Source organism: Syngnathus acus, chromosome 20 (assembly GCF_901709675.1).
Source record: "Syngnathus acus chromosome 20, fSynAcu1.2, whole genome shotgun sequence".
Taxonomy (NCBI): domain Eukaryota; kingdom Metazoa; phylum Chordata; class Actinopteri; order Syngnathiformes; family Syngnathidae; genus Syngnathus; species Syngnathus acus.
Window position 1 is genome coordinate 1,006,673 of NC_051104.1, and position 24,205 is coordinate 1,030,877.

The following is a 24,205-nucleotide window of genomic DNA, read 5'->3' on the forward strand; positions in this document are numbered from 1 at the left end:
ATACATTGTAAAATAATTATTCAACATTTTTCATTTTATGATTACAAATTGTTTTCCCATTCATACTGTATTTAAATCTCGCGAGATAAAGGGCGCTGTCGACGCTAACATTAGCGCGTTCTACGTGTCGTCCACTGCGCAAGAGCGGAAGTTCTTCCTTTCGGAGAGGGTGAGGAGAGGCGCAGGATAAGAATTTCGCTGCTCCTCTCTGCTCCGCTCCGCATGTGCATGACATGGTGATGATTTTCGTCAACTCCTCACCCGCGTGGAGAGGTTTGTGCTTGTAAAGGTGAGTCAAGCAACTTGGTTTGTAGTATTCATAGAACCGCACTCAGAGCACAATTTTAGGCTGCAAACGTTGGTTAGCAACTTAGCTGTAGCATGTAGCTTAGCAGCTCGCGTTGTGACCACGTGGAAGACAAGCGAAGCTCATTTCTAACAGAATTATGTCATCAAGCGTATAACGTGCAATTATAAAGACGATTTGCAAAAATGTAAATACCTGTGGTATTTAAGTCATAATTGATACTGAAGAATTTTATATTTAAAAAGTAATTAACAGTATATTAATTTTAATAAATATAATGGTGGTTTGCATGAATTTGTATAATTTGAATAGTATGTTTAAAAAAAAAGCATTTCCTAAATGCATGATTGATTAAATGCTGAATCAAAATTTTAATGCAATTGATCTGCACTTTGACTGCCTGCTCTACTGCGTCACACAGTTTTAAATGAACTTAAAAAACGTATTAAAAATCTAAAGTTTAATATTTTCATTGAATTTTGATTGTATTCTGGACTGTACAAGTATTTATTTTTATTTGATACAGTTATTCTTAATTTGCTGGTATACTAACTGAACTAGAATTAACACACCAAGTCAATGATGTCCACCATGAAAGCTGCGATTGACTTTCGGTCAAGTTTGTGTCTTTTAAAAGCCTGCATCTTGTCCCTTGAGGCAAAGTTATTAATCATCCGTGTAGACAGATGAAAGTGTCTATATTTGTAGTTGGGCGAAGGGGTCGTGGCCTTTTGGCCATTATTTCTTTACTCCTCGCGAGCGGAGCACGCAAGGTCGCGGCAGAGGTGGCGACCCGCGGTTGAACCCTCTGCCTCAGACGCGCCGCGTCGCTTATGCTCCCAAGCTGTGTTGTGGTGCGCACTTTGACCTTTAGGTGATCAGTCAATGGTATTGGCGATCCCGTCTGTAGACCCTCTGCTAATCAATAGGTCTCACTTGCGGGGGGGGCGGTCATTACAACAAATATTACATGATCGGTCAGGTTTTTGAGTTTTTACGGCCTGTGGAAAAGTGACTAGAATCTCAGACCATCTTGCAGCGTGAAATGATGAGTTCACCTTTTCGCCGTTTACCCGTCAGACAAACAAGTGGTGAGACTGTGACAACTGAATTACTTGCTGCAAGATGGGAGATTTTCTTTTGACCAAAGAATTCCAGCCAATGAATATAAAAGTGATACTTCTCCCCACTGTGACTACAGATCAGCAGACGGGCGGTTGTTAAATTTGATCTTCGGCGGTCTATGGTGAGTCCACTTTCCAGATTCTAGTAACTAAGCTAAATACTAATGATGAATTCACCTTTTCGCCGTTTATCGCCACTATCGGGTGGTGACACTGTGGCAACAGAATTTTGTGCGAAATTGAAAAATTGTAGATGTGCTTAATTATACATTATCGGTCATGTTTTTATGAGTTTTTACGGCCTGTGTAAAAGTTACTCGAATCTCAGACCATCTTGCAGCGTGAAATGATGAGTTCACCTTTTCGCCGTTTACCCGTCAGACAAACAAGTGGTGAGACTGTGACAACTGAATTACTTGCTGCAAGATGGGAGATTTTTTTTTGACCAAAGAATTCCAGCCAATGAATATAAAAGTGATACTTCTCCCCACTGTGACTACAGATCAGCAGACGGGCGGCTGTTAAATTTGATCTTCGGCGGTCTATGGTGAGTCCACTTTCCAGATTCTAGTAACTAAGCTAAATACTAATGATGAATTCACATTTTCGCCGTTTATCGCCACTATCGGGTGGTGACACTGTGGCAACAGAATTTTGTGCGAAATTGAAAAATTGTAGATGTGCTTTAATTATACATTATCGGTCATGTTTTTATGAGTTTTTACGGCCTGTGTAAAAGTTGCTCGAATCTCAGACCATCTTGCAGCGTGAAATGATGAATTCACCTTTTCGCCGTTTACCCGTCAGATAAACAAGTGGTGAGACTGTGACAACTGAATTACTTGCTGCAAGATGGGAGATTTTTTTTTTTGACCAAAGAATTCCAGCCAATGAATATAAAAGTGATACTTCTCCCCACTGTGACTACAGATCAGCAGATGGGCAGCTGTTAAATTTGATCTTCGGCGGTCTATGGTGAGTCTACTGTCCAGATTCTAGTAACAAAGCTAAATACTAATGATGAATTCACCTTTTCGCCGTTTATCGCAACTATCTGGTGGTGGCCATATCAACAGAAGGAAAGAAAGCCGAAATTTATCTCAGGTATCAAACTGTCATAAGAATTATTTTTTAAAAATAAATCATTACAAAACATCACTGTTGTGATTGTGCTTACTTGTCAGAACAGCTACGTATTTTTAGAGGCGCTCTTCGGCTATTCCTCTCTGATGTCCTTAACGGCCTGTGGCGCGTAGGCGTGGATAAAGCGTAGGATGTCCTGCCGGAGTAGATCCAGGGCTCGCTCTCTCCTGAGCAGGCCATCCACATCTCCCAGATCATTGGGAAAGGCGGCGTCGGGCGGGATGACGAGCGCTGACGCCCCTGTGGGGGGGAGACGGCGGGGTAGTTTGGTCCAAGGGAAAATTGGTGGCGTAATGATGACATGCGGAAATGTACCATGCTTGAGAGTGCTAGAGTTCTCGCAGAGGAGCACCGCAATCACTGCGTCTTCCTGTACTACCTGCCGTCGCAGGCTTAATTTGCAGTGGGCCTCTGCTAAAGAGATCCTGTTACAACAAACATGAGAAGGATCACTTTATTTTTTGGAGGGGGGGGGCTAATACATTTTTAAATGTACTAAATGAAGCAAGACATTCCTGATTTATTTGTACATTACGTTCTTGCAAAATATTTCAATTGATTGCACAGAATGGCACTTAACATTTGGGTTAAACCACGCCACCTAGTGCATCATTGAGGTACTGCAGGTATAAGGTGCTTTAGTTTTCCCTTAACTTAATTATTTTGGAGGTATTAATTGGGTTGTTTAGAGCTGTAATGAACACCTCGAAACACCAACCACTGGACTGCCACTTACAACAATTTGATAGAAGCCATAGACATCTTGGCAGCGTGGGTTTGTGAGCAGACCGCGCGGCTGGCCATGTAGTAGCCGTGGATCATCATCTGTGCGCTGGTGCTCAGCTCCACTTTCAAATTTTGTGCGTGGGCCACCAGCTGGGAGGAGAACAAATCCGGTCAACGACACAGATGAACTTCAGATTGCCGTGTTTCCTCACCCCCTCGTAGTCTTCAGCGGAGAAGTTCATCAAGGATGGGTGATGTTCCTCAGGCAGAACTGCTTGTCGGAGGATGTGGACAGCCTGCGCGAGCACCGTCTGCTTCCCGCCCTGATCCACCTGGACCACCAGGCCAAAGCTGTCTGCCAGCTGAGGCGGTATTGCACCCATTCCCTGATCGTGAAGAACCTGCTACTGTGAGCTGTTAAGTCAAGTTATTGGTCACGCTTACCGCAGCTCCCAGTGTGACATCGTGTGCCCTCCCCCAGCGCTGAGGAGGGTGAGCAGAGTCGGTGAAGGCCCAGAAGCTGCACGAGACCGGGAAACTAAGCTTCTGGTCAACAGCCTCGCCATATTTCTTGCCGGGGATGAACACGGATGCAGTGCGACTGTCCAGAACTGACACAGCAGTGACATGACTTCCATGTTCTTATCCATTTTCAAATACGGTCTACCTGACTGAATGGCATCCAGCTCGTCCTTCACAAAGCCACTCAAATCTCCCAGCATGCAAATGCCGCCGGTGGCCAGCAGGGCGGAGCCAGCGTGGATGTTGGCGGTGCCCACCCCATGCTCATCCTGGGACAGGGACGCAAACATCTTCTCCGAAGCAGGATGCCGCACCCCGCGACATGCCAAGCTCAGAGCGTATGCCATCAACCTGACAAGTAAGTTAATTGGTTTCATTTGTGCTCAAGAGATTGTTTCATTGTGGCCACCAGGTGGCAGTATAATATACAGCTGCAGTAATATTGGTTGTTTTTTGCAGAGGATAAAGAATGGGGGTTTTTTGCCTCCATGTGGCATTTTGTTAAAAGAAAATGCATTTCACGTTATGTGCAATGTCACCGAGACCCTTCTACCTGTCCAGTATGAGTTTGTCATCTGTCATGACCAAAAGATCCAAGTTGAAAACTGTGTGTTTTGCTTCTGCTTCAGTTTGCAACAAGCTGAGCAACAAGCTGAGCTTCAAGGTGTTGAAGAGGCCCCGAGGAACCACATCCAGAGCGAAGCAGTTCGTGACCACAGCGGCAAACCTCCAAGGAGAACCTCTGGTAGCATCAAGCAGCTCCTTGAACTTCACACTGATTTCATGTGGATCTACAAGTACCAAATAAAAATGTATTTGAACACTATTAAAAACTGTTGAGACTTCTAAGAGCAGGTCATGTCAATTAAGTGCTAACATGCTAAAGCTCGCTCAAACTGTTAGCGGACATGCTAATATAAGATGATGGCAGTGCTCATGTGAATGGTTCTTCGTTTTAGGGCTCGGCCTTACACTCGGGCTCCCACGGTTGGACGCTGTTGGCCTCCACGCTCCAGGTGATGTTGGGCGAGCGGTGCACACGTGCAGGTATGCCGATCACTCTGTAGAGCCGACCGATGCGCATCGCGTTACACAGCTCGTCTGTGGCGGTTGGGCAAACAAAGCAATCAGTCCCAGCGGTAGTACAGAAAGTCACATGGCGTAGCAGCCACTGCCAAGACAAACAAGCATGAGGCCCTTTTGGAAACAAAGATTCGGCTGTGCGCTTGTCGTAACGAGCGCCCCCTTTGCACTTATTAACATGTTCGTAACGGGAAGCCCCTTCCGGAATATGCTAATCCCCGTCGCTGAGTTTTGCGAAACCCTCTGGGGGTAGCGACCGGAGGACAGAAACACTTAATACCCCGCCGAGTCAGACGCAGACGTGTATTTATTTGAACTCTTCCCCCTGCAAAGTTTGGGTTCCAAAGTGAGTTTCATTTGGCACAAGCCGGACAATATTAATGAGCGGGCTCCACCAACGTGACTGTGTGCAAATAGCAGAAATTAAAATCCGAATGATTCGGTGTCGGGCGTGAACGTAATGGATGAGGTGAGGTCTTTACAAACAAATATCAACCGTGTAAATGTTTGGCCTGTTAATTTAGGGCACTTATATGAAAGCTGATCCGCCATGACTCGCCGCGCAGCACTGATTTGATTTACTGGTCCCTGTGAAACAATGACATCACTGTAGCGCGGAACCTCCAAAGATCTGTTTTGATCCCACAGCAATTATTTTCCTCTGTGGGGATTAACATTAATTAATTAAAATTAATTAATTACAACCCAAAAAACGGCTCGGTGGGGCACTGGGTAGCACGTCCGCCTCACAGTTAGGAGGGTGCGGGTTCGATTCCACCTCCGGCCCTCCCTGTGTGGAGTTTGCATGTACTCCCCGGGCCCGCTTGGGTTTTCTCCGGGCACTCCGGTTTCCTCCCACATCCCAAAAACATGCTTGGTAGGCCGATTGAAGACTCCAAATTGTCCCTAGGTGTTGTTTGTCTCTGTGTGCCCTGCGATTGGCTGGCAACCGGTTCAGGGTGTCCCCCGCCTACTGCCCGATGACGGCTGGGATAGGCTCCAGCACGCCCGCGACCCCTGTGGGGACTAAGCGGTTCAGAAAATGGATGGATGGATGGATGGATGGACAACCCAAAAAAATAATATGGACAAGTTGCGTTGCTTTAATTACACTTTATGTATATGCCTTACACTTACCTCTGAGGAAGAATGTGACCGACTGGTATCTAATAGCGGTTTGTTGAGGAGCATGGAGGACGTTGAGTGCATCGACGTGGATCAATTCCACCAGCTGCTTGTCTGTCTCACAAAGACACAAATAATAATAAAATAATATACGGAGTTTAAAATGCCGGTGAAGATGTTTCCAGCACTTGCTCTCACCTCCCAACACTCTGAACTTGATGTCCTCTTTGAAAGGTGAGGTGCAAACCATGCAAGTGAAATCGTTGCCCACGGTTGCCGACTCAGTGGCTCCTGGCGTGTGAAAGCGGATGGTGTGGAATCCTAAAGCGAGCAGGCGTGGTGGCAATTCAAAACACAGGTTGTCCACCTCATCATAATGTAAGCCTCTTACCCAAAGAGAAGGGACAACAGTCATTACTGCAGAGGAACCTGGTCCCCTGGGTGTATTTAGTAACCCAGGTGGTAGCAATGGCCAGGCCCTCCATAAGGACGGGCCACGTGGTTTGACGCATGCGGGGGAAAGTGGCCAGGTCCAAGACATACTCCGGAAAAGGAGGCAAGTGTGTCAGCTTTAAAACGACGTTCACCTCAAAAGAAGCAGAAGCCAGTTTGTTAATGTTACATCTTATGGCAGTCAGGTGATTGACCTCTAGTGGACGCCAGAGAGCAATTTACAGAGCCTAAAAGATAACCAGTGCATTCTTGTTGCTCAATACCTTTTGAAATAAGTACAATTATTTCCATACCTGGCACTCTGTTTGTATTTTCTTAACAAGTGAAAGATTCTTAATGGCTGTGAAGCAAACCTGTGAGAAGGAATAATTAGGACCAACCGGTGGGAATGCTTCAGCATTAATGGTGATGCGGCTGCCTTACAGACTGAAACAAGGGGGTGGCTCGCTGGGGGTCGTGTAAGATACAGTCACCCAGTTCAGCGTCCAAATCAATCACATCGGAGGGGTTGACGGTAATGCAAAAGCGGTACACGTCCTTAGCATGCTGGGGATCTACGAAAAAGGAATCATGCTAATTAGCACTAAGCTAAGCACAAGGACAGAAAGTTAAGTTGTATTTACCGTTAAAGGATGCACAGTCATTGACGAGTTTCTGAAGTCCTCCGCTCAAATTAAGATAGGAGAGAATGGACTTTTTTAAGGTAAATATGTTAGCCATTATAGCTTTATGTTGTACTTAGTACTTTTTTTTCTAAAGTGCGCGGAAAGACCTCGTCTCTATGGCAACCAAGACCGAACGGCGGGAGACATGAACGTGACGTCAACACCGGCCACAGAAAAGCAAATTCACTCGCATTCACACCCATCATTTTTTCCAAATAAAAGACTTACAAATGTCAATGCCATCATTTGCTTTAAATAATCGTATTCTTAAAACTTTGTCGCTCGGCTACGCATCGTTCCCATGGCAACCAAACCCGGGCAGCGCTGACGGCGTCATCAAAAATGGCCACGGCAAGGTAAATTCTAGTACTCACACAACTTATCCAAAAATACTGTACTATAACGTTTTTTCTTATCTAAAGCCCAACACTGACTAAACGTGCTTCAATTAGTAGTAATTACTTCTGTTAAAGTCTGAAGTTTCGTTCGTCTGCATTTTCCATTCAGTTATTCATCGTCATCAAAACCGGACGGAGAAAAGTGAATGTAATTGATGAATAAATAAATTCATAGCAAATTGTTAGGATTTTTTTTTTTTTTTTTTTTTCAAACCTCCAGACAGACAAGACAGAGACTTTAAGATTTTTTTTTTATTAATGTACAGGAGCATAAACCTATTGACATTTTTGAAATAAAACAAAACAATAACATTTAAATAAATGTGATACGCAAAATCTGCTTTCTTGTGGTCTCAAGTAATTCTACAGCATAGAGTCTAGAGTTCAGGAATACGAAACATGGCGTTTGTTACACAGCAACTACATGGAAATAACATAAGTCTACATTAGTAGTGAATTAGTGACAAACATATTTTGCTGTCCAATTTTTGTCCTTTAGGTTCCAGTGACATTTTTCTTTTTTGACAAGACAAAGTTAAGGCACAATTTTTGAAGTGACATCAACACTGAATAAATGCCCTTATTTCTTAAAATAGAATATGTTATATATATTTATATAAATACTAATGGGAAAATAATTTATTTCCATCATAGTTTGTTCCCAATAAAATCTCTTAAGTGCTGTTCCATCTGCTTCCTTTGGCTTTATAGAATAAGCGACATTTTCTTCCCTTTAAGAAGTTACTAAGGTGGGCCGTTGGGAATATATTATAGGAATGAGTCGTCAGAGGGCGGGGCGTACGAGAAGCCCACAAAGGCGTCGTCAGCCTCCATCACGCTGGCGTTGACAATGGAGTGATCCTGGGTCCAACACACAGAGTTGGGCACCATCTCCTCGGTGAACTCGGGGTCAAAATTCGAGATGTCAGAAAAAGAGTTCTAGTTAAAAACAAACAGACCAAGAAAAGAGAGAAAACAAAAATACATTGACCGTTATTTTTTTTTTAATCAGGCAATGTATAATAAATACTGCATTTGACATTTGGCATATCAAATTTTGCCTAGCCTAAATATGACATTAATACAAATAAAATTAAAAATAATTACCACATTGGGCGTAAAGGGGGGCGGGATCTTCTTCTGTTCAAGGTCATTCCAGTTGATGGGGGAGAAGAAGGTGTGTGTTTTGATCTCATTCTGTATGTAAAAATAAGAAAATAAAAGTAAAATATCTTCACTTACTAAATTTTCCATCCATTTAATTAATTATAAATTAAATATGTGTACATTTAATGTTGGTCTAATTAAATTTGTTTAGAATTCTGAATTGGATATTTGGACACTTGTTACACAACGGTGAATAAAAAGGGGGAACATTGCCAAGACTGTGGGTAGCAACTATTCCACTAGATGACGCTAAAACACCATGTAAAAAAAAAAATTGCCCACTCACAAAGTCGTCCCTGGCTCCCAGCCTGAGCGCTCCGTCTTTCTCCAGAAGGCCTAGCAGCAGCGACCAGGCCGCGTTAGACGCGCTGCTGCGTATTACCAGCGGCTTGTTCAGAATGTTGTCGTACATCTCGTGCGTGTCTCTGCTGTAAAATGGCGGCTGGAGAAAATGACGCCGATTAGCTTCGAAATACGTCGTCATTTTGTGGATTGAAAAGAAGTCTTACCAAGCCAAATAGCATCTCATAGAGCACGGAACCCAGACACCACCAGTCCACTGTGTTGTCATACGGCAGCTTCCTCAGCACCTCTGGAGCCAAGTACTGGTGGGCGGAAAAATAAACCGGGACTTGGAAAGTTTAAGCGCTTCCAGATACAATTCATATAAACGGAACCTCTATATTTTGATTAAAAAATGTGTATCATTACATTTTCTTTTATTTTTTTTAATTAAAATTTAAAAAATAGAGTGTTTAAATTTAAATAATTCTGTGAAATTTACAATTTTACTAAACAGGTTTGGTTCTGACTCAAAAGTGGATCGAATTGGAAGTTCCACTAAGTGAAGGCGTACCTCGGGTGTGCCACAAAAAGTGCTGGTGGTGTCCGTCTGGGAAATGCCTTCCTTGCACAAGCCAAAGTCCGTCAAAATGATGTGACCCTTTAACATAGAACGACAAGTATTTTATTATACAGCAGGCGAATGAGTGAGGCTATTGTGTTTTCATTAGGACCAGCTAATCTAATCACGTATACATTCTGTTCCAGCTGGGAAAAAAAAAAGAAAAAAAAAAGATCGGTCACTGGAAAAACCTGAAACTGACCAAGTGAAACTACAATGATGTTTTCCTCAATTTGTACTGTCCAGAATAACTTGACAGTCCTGTTCTGGCCGGATGTAGCAAAGTAGCCCCACAACATTTCAAAGCAGGCCAGTTTCAAGTTATTGCAGTTTTCTTGCCCCGCATTTAACAATTTTTGTCTTTATTGTTCTTTTTACTCACTTCGTGGTCAAGCAGGATATTTTCAGGCTTCAGGTCTCTGAAAGGAATGAATAAAAAGTTTAGCTTATTGCGTTTATATGCAATGAAAAAGTCGCGTTGTGTTGTTTGTGACGGCACGTACCTGTAAACGATGTTGAGCGAGTGCAGGTAGCCGAGTGCGCTGGCCATTTCGGCAATGTAAAACCTGGCCCGGGGTTCTACAAAGGTGCGCTCCTTTTGAAGGTGGAAGAAAAGCTGACGGCAACAGCGAGTCATTAGTCAGCATTCAAAATTGAATCTGTTGACCAGGGGTCACCAACAGAGGCGTAGCCGAGCCGGGGCGGCGCCCCGGTTAGGACTCCCTGCGCCCCGGTTGAAAAAAATCGAGCTTTTTCGATTCTTCATTTTCATGCCGTTTTTTTCTTTCGGTCTTGCGCGAATGTGCTTGCGCTATTCTATGTGCGCGATGTTATCCATTCACCGTTTGCCTCCCCGACCCGGATGTTGTTTTAGCGATCAGCGAACGGCGTGGGTGATGTTCGATTTTTTTTCCTGTGGGCGTGCGCCCCTACTGGAAAAATTCCTGGCTACGCCTCTGGTCACCAACACGGTGCCCGCGGGCACCAGGTCACCCGTGAGGACCGCATGAGTCGCCCGCAGGACTGTTCTAAAATTAGCTCAAATAGCAGCACTTGTCAGTGAGCTGCATCTATTTATTTTACAGTCAAACATCGGTTTTTGAACGTCCCGGTTCTCGAACAAATCGGAATTCGAACAAAAAATTCAAGATTTTTTTTGCTTCGGTTGTCGAACAAAATTCGGAGGTCGAACCTCGCGAGAGGAGCCGGGAGGACCCGAGAAAACCCGACCGCGCGGCCCGGATGCCGACTGACTCCGTTGTTATTGTATTTTCGTTACTTTGAGGATTGTATTAACCCCTAATCATGCCTCCAAAGAAAGCAAGTGGGAGCAGTAAAGCCATCCTAAAACACAAAGACGCTCTTAAAGAAATGCGACAGTGAGCGCCCGGCGCGCTGCGGTTGCGCGATCGGACCAAATTAAGCTCCCTGCGCACTGAGGTCCACTTAAATTTTGGAAAGTACATCAGGACTTTCAAAATATTTTCTAAATTTTAGCGACGGATCTGTCACAATAATGCGACCAGCGCGGTGCAGTTGCGCGGTTGGCGATCGCTACGGTTGCGCGTTCGGCGGTGCGCCGCAGTTGCGCAATCGGACAAAATTAAGCTCCCTGCGCACTTAGGTCCACATAAATTTTGGAAAGTACATCAGGACTTTAAAGTTATTTTCTAAATTTCAGCGACGGCTCTGTCACAATAATGCGACCAGCGCGGTGCAGTCGCGCGGTGCGCTACGGTTGCGCGTTCGGCGGTGCGCTGCAGTTGCGCGATCGGACAAATATGCGCAAATGAAATAATGCTTAAAAAAGGCGGGGGTTTTTGTCTTGAAACGGATAATTTTTTTTTATTATTTGTAATGTGAAAAATAGATTTGGAATTCGACCGATTCGCTTCTCGAACCGCCTTCAGGATTGTGGTCAAAAACCAAGGTTTGACTGTATTTTTGCTATTCTTGTTAAAATCATACTTACATGTGAACTGGAAATGACAATAATAACACATAGTGAAAGCCAAATTGAGCAAATTGGCTATTTCAGAAGTGTGTGTCAAACTGGTAGCCCTTTGCCTTAATCAGTACCCAGGAAGTAGCTCTCGGTTTAAGAAAGGTTGGTGACCTCTGCTGCTGACATTGTGCAAAATGAAAATTTTGGTTCATAAAGTAAATTTATTTTATTTTTATTTGTAGGTGCAAAAGCGCAGGATTTCTTTTGGTGAACAGTTCCATTTTAATTCTCTTTTAATTTGTTAAATTTAATAAAAAAATTAAAAAATTGTAATTACAGTTTTGAAATTGTAATTTAATTTCTAAAACGTATTCCAATTTTAGGAAGCCTCCGCTTAAATTCCGATAGCTACAATTCGCCTTTCACGGTCAAAATCCTCTGACAGCGCTTTGTGTGTTTTCCTTTTTCTATCATCAGCTGTTTTTTTTTTTTTTTTTAAACTTGTGACTCACTACTCACTTCCCCTCCGTTGACGAAATCCAAGACAAAATACAACTTGTCTGCGGTCTGAAAGGAGTAGTGGAGGCCCACCAGGAAGGGATGTTTCACATTCTTGAGCAGCACGTTGCGCTCGGCCATGATGTGTTTTTGCTGAGGAAGTCAAAGATTAGCTTGCGCGCCTGGAAAAATATGGATCTACTTTTCTTGCAGACTCACCTCTTTTCTGTTGAGGATGACCTTTTTCTGTAGGACCTTTATGGCATAATACTTAGCGTCCAGCTTCCTCTTGGCCAGAAACACCTAAAAAAAAATAATAGAGGAGATTGTTATTCTACTGTTATAATCAAACAGTGCTAGCTAACGGCGCTTCCCGTTATTAAATTAGCATACCTTTCCAAAACTCCCCTTTCCGACCACTTTTAAAAAGTCAAAGTCTGTGGGTTTGGCGCTAAAAAAAAAAAAATACTGTGTGTCAATTATACGATAAGTTCCTTGTGTATGTGTGAGATGGCTCATATTTTGAAACCTACTGTGGGTTTCCAGACGGTCCCAGGTTAATGTTTCTGGAAGATGAGTTGTTCTGTCAAAAAGTAGAGATAAAATATTAGCACGTGAAGTTGCAGAGTGAAAATCTATACAGGTATTTTTTTTTTGACTTCTTAGATAAAATACTAGCATCATGACCACATGATCATTGTTGACTAGCATCTGTGAAACCAAATCTGAACATTTTGTAAGAGCTCAGCTTACTTTGTCATCTTCATCTTCGGAGGCGTCGGAGCTCTGCAAGTTTTGCTTTTTGTCCATGAGCAGGAAACTCCTCACATCTGGGCTGCAGATTTTAAAAGGGCGACAGAATATTTATAAATATTTATTTTAACTACTCTATACAAATACAGTGCTGCTCAGCCTGTTTTTTTTATTTTTCATACACACCGCAAAAACATTTTAACAAGGGTGTGTAGACCTTTTATATCCCCAGTAAGTTGCCCTTACTTGTTGCAAAGCTCCGGAATGGATACGATGCCTTTGATAAACTCGTGCAGGCCGGCTCGTCTCTGCTTGATGAATTCTAGTTAAAAAATAAATAAAAAATATTTAAATTACATTTTAAAATAATTATTTTATTCGTAAGCATAGAAAAGCGGCGACCCACACTCACCGGGTTCAAAGTTATCGCCGAAGATCCTCTTGGCGGGAATCTTCAAATTCAGCGATGGGAACTGTTTTTTTAACTGTAATGACAAAGAAGGCCGATGTGATCGTCGCTGACCCGCCGCCGCCTCATAAAATGGCGGCCACTGACCGTGTTGTAGAGTTTATCGAACTCAGCGTATCGCCTGAAGACAAACCACTCCTGCTGCCCCACGTTAACGATCACTTTATAAACCTGGGGAGGTGGAAAAGTGACGTTTGTGAAGGGTGAACTCATCCTGGGGGCTCTTGACTTACCGTGTAGCGCTTTTTCTTGTCCCTCTGCTCGTTGTGACAAGGTATGCTGACGTTAGGCAGGCCCGATTGTTCCTCCATCTTGCGGAGGGTGAGGAAAGGTCGCGAGGTGGCGCCCCGACGGTTCCTGCTCGCAGGGACGGGGAGTCAACGATGCATCTTGGTGAGGGGACAGAGGAAAATCTGTTTTATGAAGTTACTGTGAAATGTACAAACGGGTTGGAGGGGCTCCTCTTAAAAAGGACGAGCAACAACTGCCCAAGCAAGAGTACAGTATGAAAGTGGCCGTGCGTTATGTCACGTCTTGGGACAAAGCTCTTTGTGTCCACATGTGAGCGCGTCCATTGTTTGCTTCACGGTGAGGTCAGGCTCGTTTCTTTCGAAGTCCCTTTGTCCCTGTCCGGCCGCGAGCCTCGTCACTTTGGCCGTGCATTTGTGTGCCTGCCATGCACGGAGGAGGAAAAAACAAACGTTTCTCTATTGATCTGGCAGCAAACGCATCCTGACAGGATGTGAGAGTCTGCTCACGTCCAGGGAGTGGGGGGTGGTTGTAGGCCTCTTTAGGATGCATCCAACGTAACACTAAGGCCTCATATGCAATATGTACAATTTCCACCAACACGCCTACTCTTACATACGGAATGGGACTTATTGGTTCTATAAAGAACCAAAGTGGAATGAACCTGTTAATGGTACCTGTTTTGCAAACTGCCACGAAAAGCAACGTGTGCTGACAAGCATAGATATGCCAGGGATACAATGAGGAATCCAAAATAGAACGCTTCCTTCCAAAGAGGGCAAACTTTTTTCTGCATGTTTCATACATTAAACAAAATTTGAGTGTGAGGTCTAGGCAGTAATTACATTACAAAATCTAACTTTACTCAATAGTCACATTTTAAATACTCAATAAAAACTAGACAAAAACATTGGGGCTAACACAAAATAATGCATTTCCCTTTTACACACTCTCATTGAATCTGTAAGAATGCTTTGCTTTCAAACATTTATGTTGTTGTTTTTTTACTTTGAGAGCCAAGTATTTTTGGGGTGGAATTTGATGTAGAATATTTTATAACCACTGCACAATGAGGAAGTTGTTATAGAAAAGAAAATATTTAACTTGTTTAAGCAAATTGGCGCTAGATGAACTTCCGCCTATATAGTAGTAAAATAAAACCAAAGCGCAATGTGGAAAGTCGGTGTTACGTAATGGCATCGTCAACGTAAACATACGTAGGCGCAGACGAATACGTAAGAAGACCGCTACGTAAAGAACAAATTAGCCCCACGGCTAGCCAGCACGACGTTAGCGATGCAAGGTGACGTTTAAGTCGCGCTCGTACCTTTCGCTGTTTCCAGGCGGCGCTCCTCCAAAACCGCGGTCAAGCCAATATTTTTGGTGTTTGGACCCTTCGCCCCCCCAAAACCCGTCCGAAATGTTCCGGGTGGTGATGTTCTGTTGCTACCTGTGCGATGCAGCTTAGAAAAGCAGGAAACATCAGTCTTTCCTGGTCGGGTAAACTTACAATGTAAATTCGTCACGGGACCTGAAGGCAACAGGCGTGTGTGGTCCACCTTGAATGCACGTATTTCTTTCCGGTTGGCACTTTCAAAATAAAACAACAAACGTGTAAAGTTGCGAATGGACAGGTACAGAGGGACAAGGAGGTTCACCCCTTTTTTGTAACTGATATCCCAAATTTGTTTTATGTGCTCTATACACCTTGCATCTTGTAAAAACCCGTGCACGCACCTTTTTATCTCCCACAAACGATCGAGGTGTTTACGTTTTTCGGACAATTTCCGTTTTTATATACTTCGTTTGACACACTTTACAAGGATGATGACTCAAAAATGCAGTCGAGTCGGAAAAAATGTGTAGAATAGAGCCACCCACAGGCTAAGATACTACACCCTGCTATATTAGAACATAAAATTAAATTGGATTGAGTAAAAAACGCGAAAACACCACTTGAATTTATTCATATGGAGTAACTGGTATACTGTAAAAGTTAAAGTTAATAAATGCAAACATGTCAGGATAAAATATTAAAAATATTCGTTAGAAATTTAACCGGGCAAAAGTATTAATATCTGTAATGTCTGGCAAACAGCACAATTATTGAATGGAAAATACACAAAAAGAATACGTTAAAAATATATAAAATGCAACTACAGTATTATGGTCTATTTTGTCCGCAAGGTGGCAGCAAAGAACTTACAGAACGCAACAGAAAATGCAAGCTGAATTCACATTTTTGTTCTGTACTGTATTTAGTCAAAACAATATATTCTCCATTTTGTAGCGTTTCTCTTGATTTTGCTGAATCTCTGTCCAATCAGTTTTCAGCCTCTTACTGTTCTCACATGTTTTTCAAAATATTTTCTTTCTCACAGAATAATTTGTTCCAGTATTGAATATAACTTGTTGATACAACAGTGAGAATATGGGGTAAACACCACATTGGATTTGTCATCAGAAAAATTAATTATGTGCTTGTGTAGACCCCTTGGAAGGGCCCCTCAACGCCGCCCCACAGCCATGTTTTGGGTCACTGGTGCCCGCATGAAAGAGCCATTCTACCGCACTAGTAACAGTAGCGCTTGTCCGCTTCCTCTAAATTTCCACCAATCGCGTGAATCCTCCCCAAATGCTTTCCGCCAATCAAACAGAAGCTTAGCTCCGCTCCTGATCAATCTGACGCGAGTTTCTCCTCGTTTTTGGCCAATCGCAGGCTAGACCGCCCGAGCAGGGGGCTGGGCAATAGAATCGGCGGGATGGACAAAACATCACATCACCGCATGAATTAAGCCGGGAACGTACGCACAGTGAAGATCGAAAGTAAAATTGTCGCGTGTTTTTGCCGTTTTAGCTCATATTTTACGTCGTGAGTCCGATCACACGAGAAGCGGCGTGGACATAGTTGCGCTGTTATTCAGAGAGATGTTGCCGATGGCTTTTAGCAGAGAGAAAGTAATAACGACGACGACTCAATTGGCAAGATGGCTAGCGTGATAATGCTAACTAGATCCGGAAGCGAGCACCCACGGACACTTATATGGATGAACGTCCAATCTTGTTGCATTTGAATGAACTGAGGAATAAGAACGCGCAGAAGAGGTCCACGCAACCCCGCGGCTGTCATGGACAACGTGAGGTCGGGACGCAGGTGGGTCGCCGCTGTCTGACGTCGTTACTTGAGGCTTGCGTCACTTTCTTACGTACGTCACTCAAGTGACGTTTTGGCCCGTTTTGGTTGTTAGTCTATATAAGGACGTATGCATAACATCTTAGCAGGATTTTTTTTATATTTTAAGCCTCGATAACATTGTTGTGATAAACACAATAACATAAAATAAAAACTATAATGGACTTTGATAATTATTAATTTAAAATGTATTGATCGTAGAAGTGTAAAATATACCAAATGTAAACAAACTAAAAGACCGAATGCAAAATAGCGAGTGTATTGTACTTCAAAGTCAAACACAACTGAACTGTTATGAATAAATCTACTGCACTGGATTAAAGCAAATAATGCTTAAGCTCCATAGCATGTAATATTACATAGGACAGTGATTCTCATTTACCACTGAAGTGAGCACCAATGTTTGCATTTATGCATGATGGGGGTGTGCTCTGGTTTTGCAATGCTCGCTCACTCATTTCAGCTAGACTTGCAAAACGACTCCCATGGCTCCCTTTAGATCAGGGTAACACCGTGTATAACCTTAACATACACATATGGCATATGAAAAGATAGAAACATGAATCAAACAAATAACAATTTGACTGCGAAGCGTGTACATCCATATTTGAATTCTCAGTCAAATTAATTTACAACCTTTAATCCGTATGACGTCAATATTTCAACACAAATTGAGCAGGGATTCAACACACCCCAACGTACTCTGGAGGTGAAAGAACCCGTTGATGGCTCGGGAACCCCCCGCTTCACCCACCGTTTTTCCCCCCTCCCTGTTCTTGCTTATGGTGTTGACAGGAGCACCTTCTGCCAAAATCCATGTGACTCACTTGAGTTTCCACAATGATGAAGAGCTTTGGAGGGAATGATGTTTTCCCTCCAAAATTAATGGAGGGAAAATAAATTACAAATAAGATGGAAAATACACAAACTTTAGGCAAGAAAATTCATAGGTAAAAATACACGAGGCATGACAGACAAAAATATTGGGTGGGAAAATACATGAAAATATGCAAAAAGAATGAGATTTTTTTTTTCCATTCTGTAAAATGAATGTCAATTTATTTCCTCGTAGCCACGATGAGGACGAAGAGTCGCACTGCACAGATCCTGACACTAAAGAGCGGATCAAAGACAAGAAGGTTTTGTGCAAAGTCAAGTGGTCCCGCGACGAGGTCCGAGCCCTGCACTTTAGTCTCAAGTTGAACGCTTTCATCTAACAAGAACTTGAACAGATTTTTTTTTTTGCTTTTCCCCAAGGATGAAAAACTGAAAAAGCTGGTGGAGCAACATGGCACAGACACATGGAAATTAATAGCCAGCTATTTTCCTGTAAGTTTGTCGTGTCGTTAGGACATGCTACCTACAGTCATTAGCAAATTAGCGTCATAGCGTGATAGTTTCTTTCCCGGACGGTTTATATATTTTTTTCCACGTACGTAATGAGGTCTTGCTCACTTGTCAGGGGAGGACAGATGGCCAATGTCAGCACCGCTGGCAGAAGGTGCTCAACCCGGAGCTGGTGAAAGGCCCGTGGACAAAAGAGGAGGATCAGAAGGTAAGTGGATCCGGGAGTGTTCCGTGGGGCACGCACGTTACCAGTAAGCGATAGGGGAGACAGAAGGCAGAGCCGGCCTGCGCCATTTATTCCACTTCCCGCCAAAATAAAAAAAAAACGTTCTTGGCTCCGGCCTGTGGCGCCTGATCCAAACACTCCACTACATCATGGCTAATAAAAACACCTCACAAGTGGCTGCTTTCCAGCCGTTTCCCTGAAGGGAGGGGGTGCTAGCCACCGCTATGAGGTGAACAACAACCTCCTTGAATGAATCAGTAAATCGTTTTTTCTTTTTTCCTGAACCTTTGCGCAGGTGATTGACCTGGTGCACAAGTACGGCCCCAAGCGCTGGTCGGTAATCGCCAAGCACCTCCAGGGCCGCATCGGCAAGCAGTGCCGCGAGCGCTGGCACAACCACCTCAACCCCGAGGTGAAGAAGTCGTCGTGGACCCAGGAGGAGGACCGCATCATCTACGAGGCCCACAGGCGGCTGGGCAACCGCTGGGCTGAGATCTCGAAGCTTCTTCCCGGACGGTAAATATCCAGAAAGTCAAAAACTCAAAAGTTTTCAACACATTTACTGATACAAGGGCACACTCATCGAATCTATGTAGGCTAAGGACATGCACACACTGCTAGCTTACACGACAGTTTGTTTTTCCAGCTCAGAAAAAAAAAAAAATCATCGTACATTGAATCAACACAAAACTTGAAGGCAAAGACGCAGGGGTCCTAAAGGGAACATTCAATTACTGAAAATCTGAACATTTCCAAGTTTTAAAAGCTGCTTGAGTGTGTGGATTTTTTTCCCATTTCAAAGCACCAAAAGCCTTGCTGCTCGTCACATGTTTTGAACAGGACGGACAACTCCATCAAGAACCACTGGAACTCCACCATGAGGCGAAAAGTGGAACACGAGGGCTACCTGCAGGACGCTGGAGCTAAGACGGGCACGTCCCCGCACGGCGGCGCTGCCAAGAGGCGCCATCACTCGGCGCGTCCTCTGACGACAACAGCGGCCGAGCCGCAGCGATGCGATCTAAGCCCCCTGCCCCCAGTGACAGCACCCAACCAGGTCCACGTTCAATCAAATTGCGCTCACTTGTGGCGTTTATCAACTGCTGTTTGTTTTTCTGCTTTTGTAGATGGCGGGATATGACTTTGATCCTCAAGGGCGCCACCTGATGGACACTTTAGTTTTCACACAGGTGAGTTTGACCATTTAAAACGGTTTCAAGGTGTCATAATAAGGTTAAAAGTCCCTCACTGTACTGTATGTCTGCTTTAATGTGTTCTTTAATCGCTGGACTTTCCTGTGTTCATTTTTTGCTAACGCTACAGAAAACAAACCAACCTTTGAACATCCTACCAGACGTATGTCTCCTGTGTCCAAATGTGTACTTGTCTATCTGTTTTTGTCTTGTCGTCTTGTCGTTCTTCTTAACCTCTTTCGTTTCCCTCTCGTCCCGTCCGACTCTTCCCTCCCGCCGCCCCTCCGTTTCAGCCGCCCTGCCCGGATGATCCTGACAGAGAGCAAAGAATTAAGGAGCTCGAGCTGCTGCTTATGTCAGCCGAGAGCGAAGTCCGTCGCAGAGGTCCATGTGTAAGCGCAACATTGTTAGCAACGTAGCATAGCTTGCATGTGTGTGTGCGTGACATGCATACACTGCAAAAAAAAAAAAAGTGAATTTCCTCCAATCTACATTTTTGCAGTGTATGTAAAATCAAGGTGGCACACATGTTTTTTGGCTCTAGTGTTTCTCTAGTAGCTAGCTTCCCATCTGGCTCCTCATCCCGACTGGCTTGAAGCTGCACTTGGTAGCACCCCCCCCCCCCCCCCTCGCACCCATTTAGGACCCATCCGACTCCTCTTTGTATCTCATTCACTCATTTTCCACATGGCTTCCATCTTCCCAGACCTTGGAGCAGTATTCGGCCTGGTCGGATAGCACTCCAGATACAGCAAGCGGCAGCCTGGAGGCGCAGGCTGACGGGGCGTCCTGGTCGCAGCTGGAGAACCTGCGAGGGGACCCCTGCCAGCTGCCCGCCTCCCCCGGCAAGTTGTTGGCTGTGGAGGCCAGCGCGGTGCTGTCCACCCTGCAGACCATACGCGACTTTGCCGAGACCATGGAGCTCATCGACTCGGTAAGAAAGAAAATTAATTGAAAAATATTGAATGTGTTAAAGACGAACTGCAGATGTGTCTTGCCACGCAGGACCCGGCGGCGTGGAGCGACGTGACCAATTTTGACCCCTCCGAGACGGCGGCGGCGCCGCGGCACGAGCAAGCCGCCTTCGCCACGCTACTTCAAGAGAGAAGCGCTGACGCTTCGACCGTCTTCTGCCCGACCACTGCCGCCTCTTCCAAGGCGTCGGCGGCCAGGAGGAGGAGGAGAGAGCGAGGCGAGCCATCCCCTTTTTGCGACAGAACCTCCTCCTCTTTTCTGGAAAACGTTTCCAATTCACCCAAGAGGACGCTCACCAAGTTGCTGCCATTCACGCCGACGCGGGTAAACCACATCAGTCCAATTTCCTTTTAACTCATAAAGTTGAGCTACCAAATTGAGGCGTCTTGTCTTTTGGTAGTTCTGTAACATATCAGGGGCAGAGCATCTCAACTTGGAGAACCCGGCGCTCACCTCCACGCCCGTCTGTGACCAAAAGTGTCTCCTCAGCACGCCTATTCACAAAGAATCCACACCCAAGCACCAGAAGGAGAACGAAGGGTAAGTGACCTGCATGTCAAAAACTAGCTATGGCAACCCTAATATACATATATATTCATTTATTTTAGTTCCAGGACACCCAAGTTTCGTAAAACAGTTATGATTCCAACACCGAGGACGCCGACGCCCTTCAAGAACGCTTTGGCAGCGCAAGAGAAAATGCACGGCCCGCTAAAGCTGGAAGTGAGAGTCACAAACATAAAAAATAAACAAATAAAAGTTTTTCAGAACTAATTGAAGGCGTTTTTTTCTCAGCCGCAGCCGTTAGCGTTTCTGGAAGAAGACATTCGTGAGGTTCTGAAGCAGGAGACCGGGGCTGACATCTTTAACAGGGCAGCCATCTTGCAATCCGACTACCGAGAGTGGAAAGAAAATGTACACACCAGCACTCGGAGGAGACACACACACACGCTACATCTGCGGAATTCTGTCCTCATGTGTGTCGTCATTGCAGGTAGACGCTCCAGCTCGAAAAGTCCGCAAGGCCCTGGTGCTGGACCCCTGGGGGAAAGACTGCCTGAGTCGCCAGCTGTTCCAAGATCGGCTCAATGATGCACAAGTCCGTCCTAAGCTCATCCATTCTGCTTTTATGCGCACTTTATAAAGTTTTGGAATTTATTGGTGTGCTCCAGGTTCCGGATGAGAGTCTCTTGTCCGGCTCCTCCCTGAGCTCCTCAACCCCCGAACAGCAGCTGCAGGAGGAGGCGGGGGAGGAGGACGAATGCGGAAACCCTATGACAGAGCTGAAGGAGACACCTTCGCCAGTGGCCCAGCACCTTCGTCGCTTCATCGAGAAGAAACCCCACAGGGGGGCCAAACAGGTGCTCATGTGGGGAAGTCGGACGGTTTTTGATGATTTAAAAAAACATCGGGCCTCATACAGTACTCAAAATTCTCAGCCTCTCTGCCGTTGAGTAAAATACAGGGATGAGAATCTTCCGCGGATCCGCGGATTTCTGTGTTTTTTTCCATCAGGAGTATCATTTTCGTGAATCGTGTAGATCCGTTGAGAATTTTTTTTTATATGGGGGGGAGCGGCTAGCAGCAGTATTGCGACAACAGCCGCCTTATTCTCGGCAGCATTTTGGCGCTACTTTCGTCACATCATTTGCCTACTCATTTGCCTAATCAGCAAACGTTTTAGCCAGCATGGCGAAAGTTTTAGAGAAAAAAGACGAGGATCGTGCCAGGGAAATAGACAAGTCGAACGGGATCAGGAACTGCTTCAGATAGGCATGGTTCGAGAGCAGCGTCATCTTACAACTCGGAACACAGTCCGTAACCACCTGCCTGAAGGAACATATCCGTAAATTAGATGTCCCGGGGTAGGTTTTGTGCATTCTTTGTCAAGATGTGATAAGCTATGGAGGTCGCGGCGCTTCGAACATTAAGGAGCACATCAAAACAAAAAAACACAAAGGTACGTTTTTACTTTTACAAGCATGTGGGTAACATGATGTTACATGTAAGCTAATGTTAGGCTATTGTCATGATATCGTGAAAGAATAAATCTTCAAAGATAGATAGATAGATAGATAGATAGATAGATAGATAGATAGATAGATAGATAGATAGATAGATAGATAGATAGATAGATAGATAGCAGGAATATTTTTTTAACAAAACTGTTGAAATTGAGTGATGAAATTAATGGTTTTGGGGTTGCTATACTGCCAAAATCCAGGAGTTTCCAGGGAGCTTTGCCCCCTGAGCCCCCTCTGGGGCGTTGCCCCTGGCCCCCTGCGGCCCCCAATGGGGTCCTGTGGCCCCCAATAGGGGCCTGTGGCCCCCTGCAGCCCCTGGCTACTTTTCAGTGGTTTTTTTTCATTTGTCGTTCTCATCCCTGAAAATATGTCGTCCGAACTCGTTCCCCAGGTGAGCGAGTGGGAAGCGGTGGTCTATGGCAAGACACAGGACCAGCTGACCTTGACGGAGCAGGCCCGCCAGTACCTGAACCAGTACCCGTCGGCCAGCGGCCCCACACCCAGGGCTCTTGTACTATAAGGACACCATCGACCCCCCACACACACACACAATGAAGGAATCCAGCGCAATAAATGTGAGGACACTAACCGCCTTTCAACAGAGAGCCTGCAAATTTGCTTCTGTAAGAGAAGATAAGGCATCAAGGCGGGATGTTGCAACTGCATAATTTTCTTTATTTTTTTTGGCGGAGAATTTTTTTATGGTTTGAGGGCAATGTGGATAGCATTTGTGATTGTTTTTAGTTTCTAACAAACGTCCCCTGGTCCACAGCCGAGTTGAATGTATTTCATTGTAACGGGAAGGGTACTTTGATGTTGAGGTTGTGTTTGTATTTATTTTTATTATTATTATTATGGCTTAGATATTAATATAAATCAGACAACCACAGAGTGAGTAGTTCAACTAAAAGGAAAAACGTTTGGCATACGGACAGCGTTTGCTCGAAGCAGGCTGCGGCTGTTATTTATTTACTAATTTATTTATTTTGCGTTTTTTAAAGAGCGACTATGGAAATAATTTTTATCATCACAATCAACCTGTAGGATAACTATGACTTGCTAGCAGCACCTGGCCAATCATTATTTAGCTGCGTTTTTTTACTTAGGTGTTCATAAACATATTCTGACCTCTAATCATAGACAAATTGCACTTTTTTTTTTAAACTGAAATTATTTAGTTTTGTTTGTGAACGTGTAGTTTTTTGTGTGTTATTTTGAATCTTTCCTAATTCAATGCTGACGTGAAATGCTGTTTGGTTGAAATGATAATTGGATGTACAAAGTATTTTTTAAAACATCCTAAAAAATGGATTCATTGATACCCATACTCAATACTCAAAAGTGTCCCGATACTACACAGCAAAACCACCCATTTCGGCTTTAAAGCAAAACTACACGATTTTATTGTCATCTAATCTGGATTATCCTGTATTACAAGTGAGAATAAGAAGGGAATCTTGTCAGGGAGCTCAAGTGGAAAGATTAAGAGAGTCTATGTATATACATTGTGTTTTGCTGAAAATTTGAGTTAGAGCAATGGAGTGCATATAAATGGTAAAAAAAAGGCAATAGAAGCAATACTACTGTATTTGTGTGTAACGCTGGCTGTACTTTGTAACAATTATTTTTAGCTGAGGTATGAAAGCTGCCCATTTCTACCCTGCTCTGCATTTGGGACAAATAAATGCAATTTATATTTAAATATAGTATTTGGGG

General features: G+C 44.1%; 3 protein-coding genes and 1 long non-coding RNA gene across 7 annotated transcripts; 2 read left to right on the top strand and 2 right to left on the bottom strand.

Moving 5' to 3' along the window:
- The first annotated feature begins 153 nt into the window (after window positions 1-153).
- Window positions 154-4,671, top strand: LOC119139561. 2 transcript variants are annotated; one of them, XR_005101367.1, is made up of 6 exons: window positions 154-289; window positions 1,509-1,553; window positions 1,934-1,978; window positions 2,362-2,406; window positions 2,508-2,535; window positions 2,616-3,078. It is a non-coding gene; the product is annotated as an uncharacterized LOC119139561 (long non-coding RNA). The 2 variants fall into 2 exon arrangements; XR_005101368.1 differs by lacking the exons at window positions 2,508-2,535; window positions 2,616-3,078 and adding an exon at window positions 4,452-4,671.
- Window positions 2,627-7,327, bottom strand: mcmdc2 (minichromosome maintenance domain containing 2). The gene is made up of 14 exons (XM_037280384.1): window positions 7,107-7,327; window positions 6,907-7,037; window positions 6,777-6,836; window positions 6,422-6,617; window positions 6,229-6,351; window positions 6,043-6,144; window positions 4,795-4,923; window positions 4,376-4,613; window positions 3,968-4,173; window positions 3,745-3,911; window positions 3,513-3,686; window positions 3,311-3,450; window positions 2,890-2,999; window positions 2,627-2,814 (listed from the first exon to the last, which is right to left on the bottom strand). Exons 1-14 carry the CDS (start codon window positions 7,201-7,203, stop codon window positions 2,648-2,650), a joined length of 2,040 nt encoding a protein of 679 aa, XP_037136279.1. The 5' UTR covers window positions 7,204-7,327; the 3' UTR covers window positions 2,627-2,647.
- Window positions 7,328-7,786: 459 nt separating this feature from the next.
- sgk3 (serum/glucocorticoid regulated kinase family member 3) lies at window positions 7,787-15,085 on the bottom strand. The gene is made up of 17 exons (XM_037280290.1): window positions 14,859-15,085; window positions 13,516-13,671; window positions 13,370-13,453; window positions 13,226-13,298; window positions 13,060-13,135; window positions 12,814-12,895; window positions 12,594-12,643; window positions 12,454-12,511; window positions 12,280-12,363; window positions 12,082-12,213; window positions 10,121-10,233; window positions 10,000-10,036; window positions 9,570-9,656; window positions 9,223-9,318; window positions 9,000-9,155; window positions 8,654-8,743; window positions 7,787-8,485 (listed from the first exon to the last, which is right to left on the bottom strand). The coding sequence occupies exons 2-17, from the start codon at window positions 13,591-13,593 to the stop codon at window positions 8,315-8,317; spliced, it is 1,467 nt and encodes a 488-aa protein (XP_037136185.1). The 5' UTR covers window positions 13,594-13,671; window positions 14,859-15,085; the 3' UTR covers window positions 7,787-8,314.
- Window positions 15,086-16,280: 1,195 nt separating this feature from the next.
- On the top strand, window positions 16,281-24,191 carry mybl1 (v-myb avian myeloblastosis viral oncogene homolog-like 1). 3 transcript variants are annotated; one of them, XM_037280232.1, is made up of 16 exons: window positions 16,281-16,685; window positions 17,797-17,896; window positions 17,982-18,053; window positions 18,187-18,279; window positions 18,593-18,813; window positions 19,138-19,354; window positions 19,425-19,487; window positions 19,784-19,882; window positions 20,197-20,424; window positions 20,478-20,789; window positions 20,866-21,005; window positions 21,074-21,188; window positions 21,261-21,380; window positions 21,460-21,564; window positions 21,638-21,826; window positions 22,881-24,191. In XM_037280232.1, exons 1-16 carry the CDS (start codon window positions 16,660-16,662, stop codon window positions 23,007-23,009), a joined length of 2,229 nt encoding a protein of 742 aa, XP_037136127.1. In that variant the 5' UTR covers window positions 16,281-16,659; the 3' UTR covers window positions 23,010-24,191. The 3 variants fall into 3 exon arrangements, with proteins under 3 accessions (XP_037136127.1, XP_037136128.1, XP_037136129.1); XM_037280233.1 differs by having other exon boundaries at window positions 16,282-16,685; window positions 20,496-20,789; XM_037280234.1 differs by lacking the exon at window positions 19,784-19,882 and having other exon boundaries at window positions 16,282-16,685.
- The last annotated feature ends 14 nt before the right edge of the window (window positions 24,192-24,205 follow it).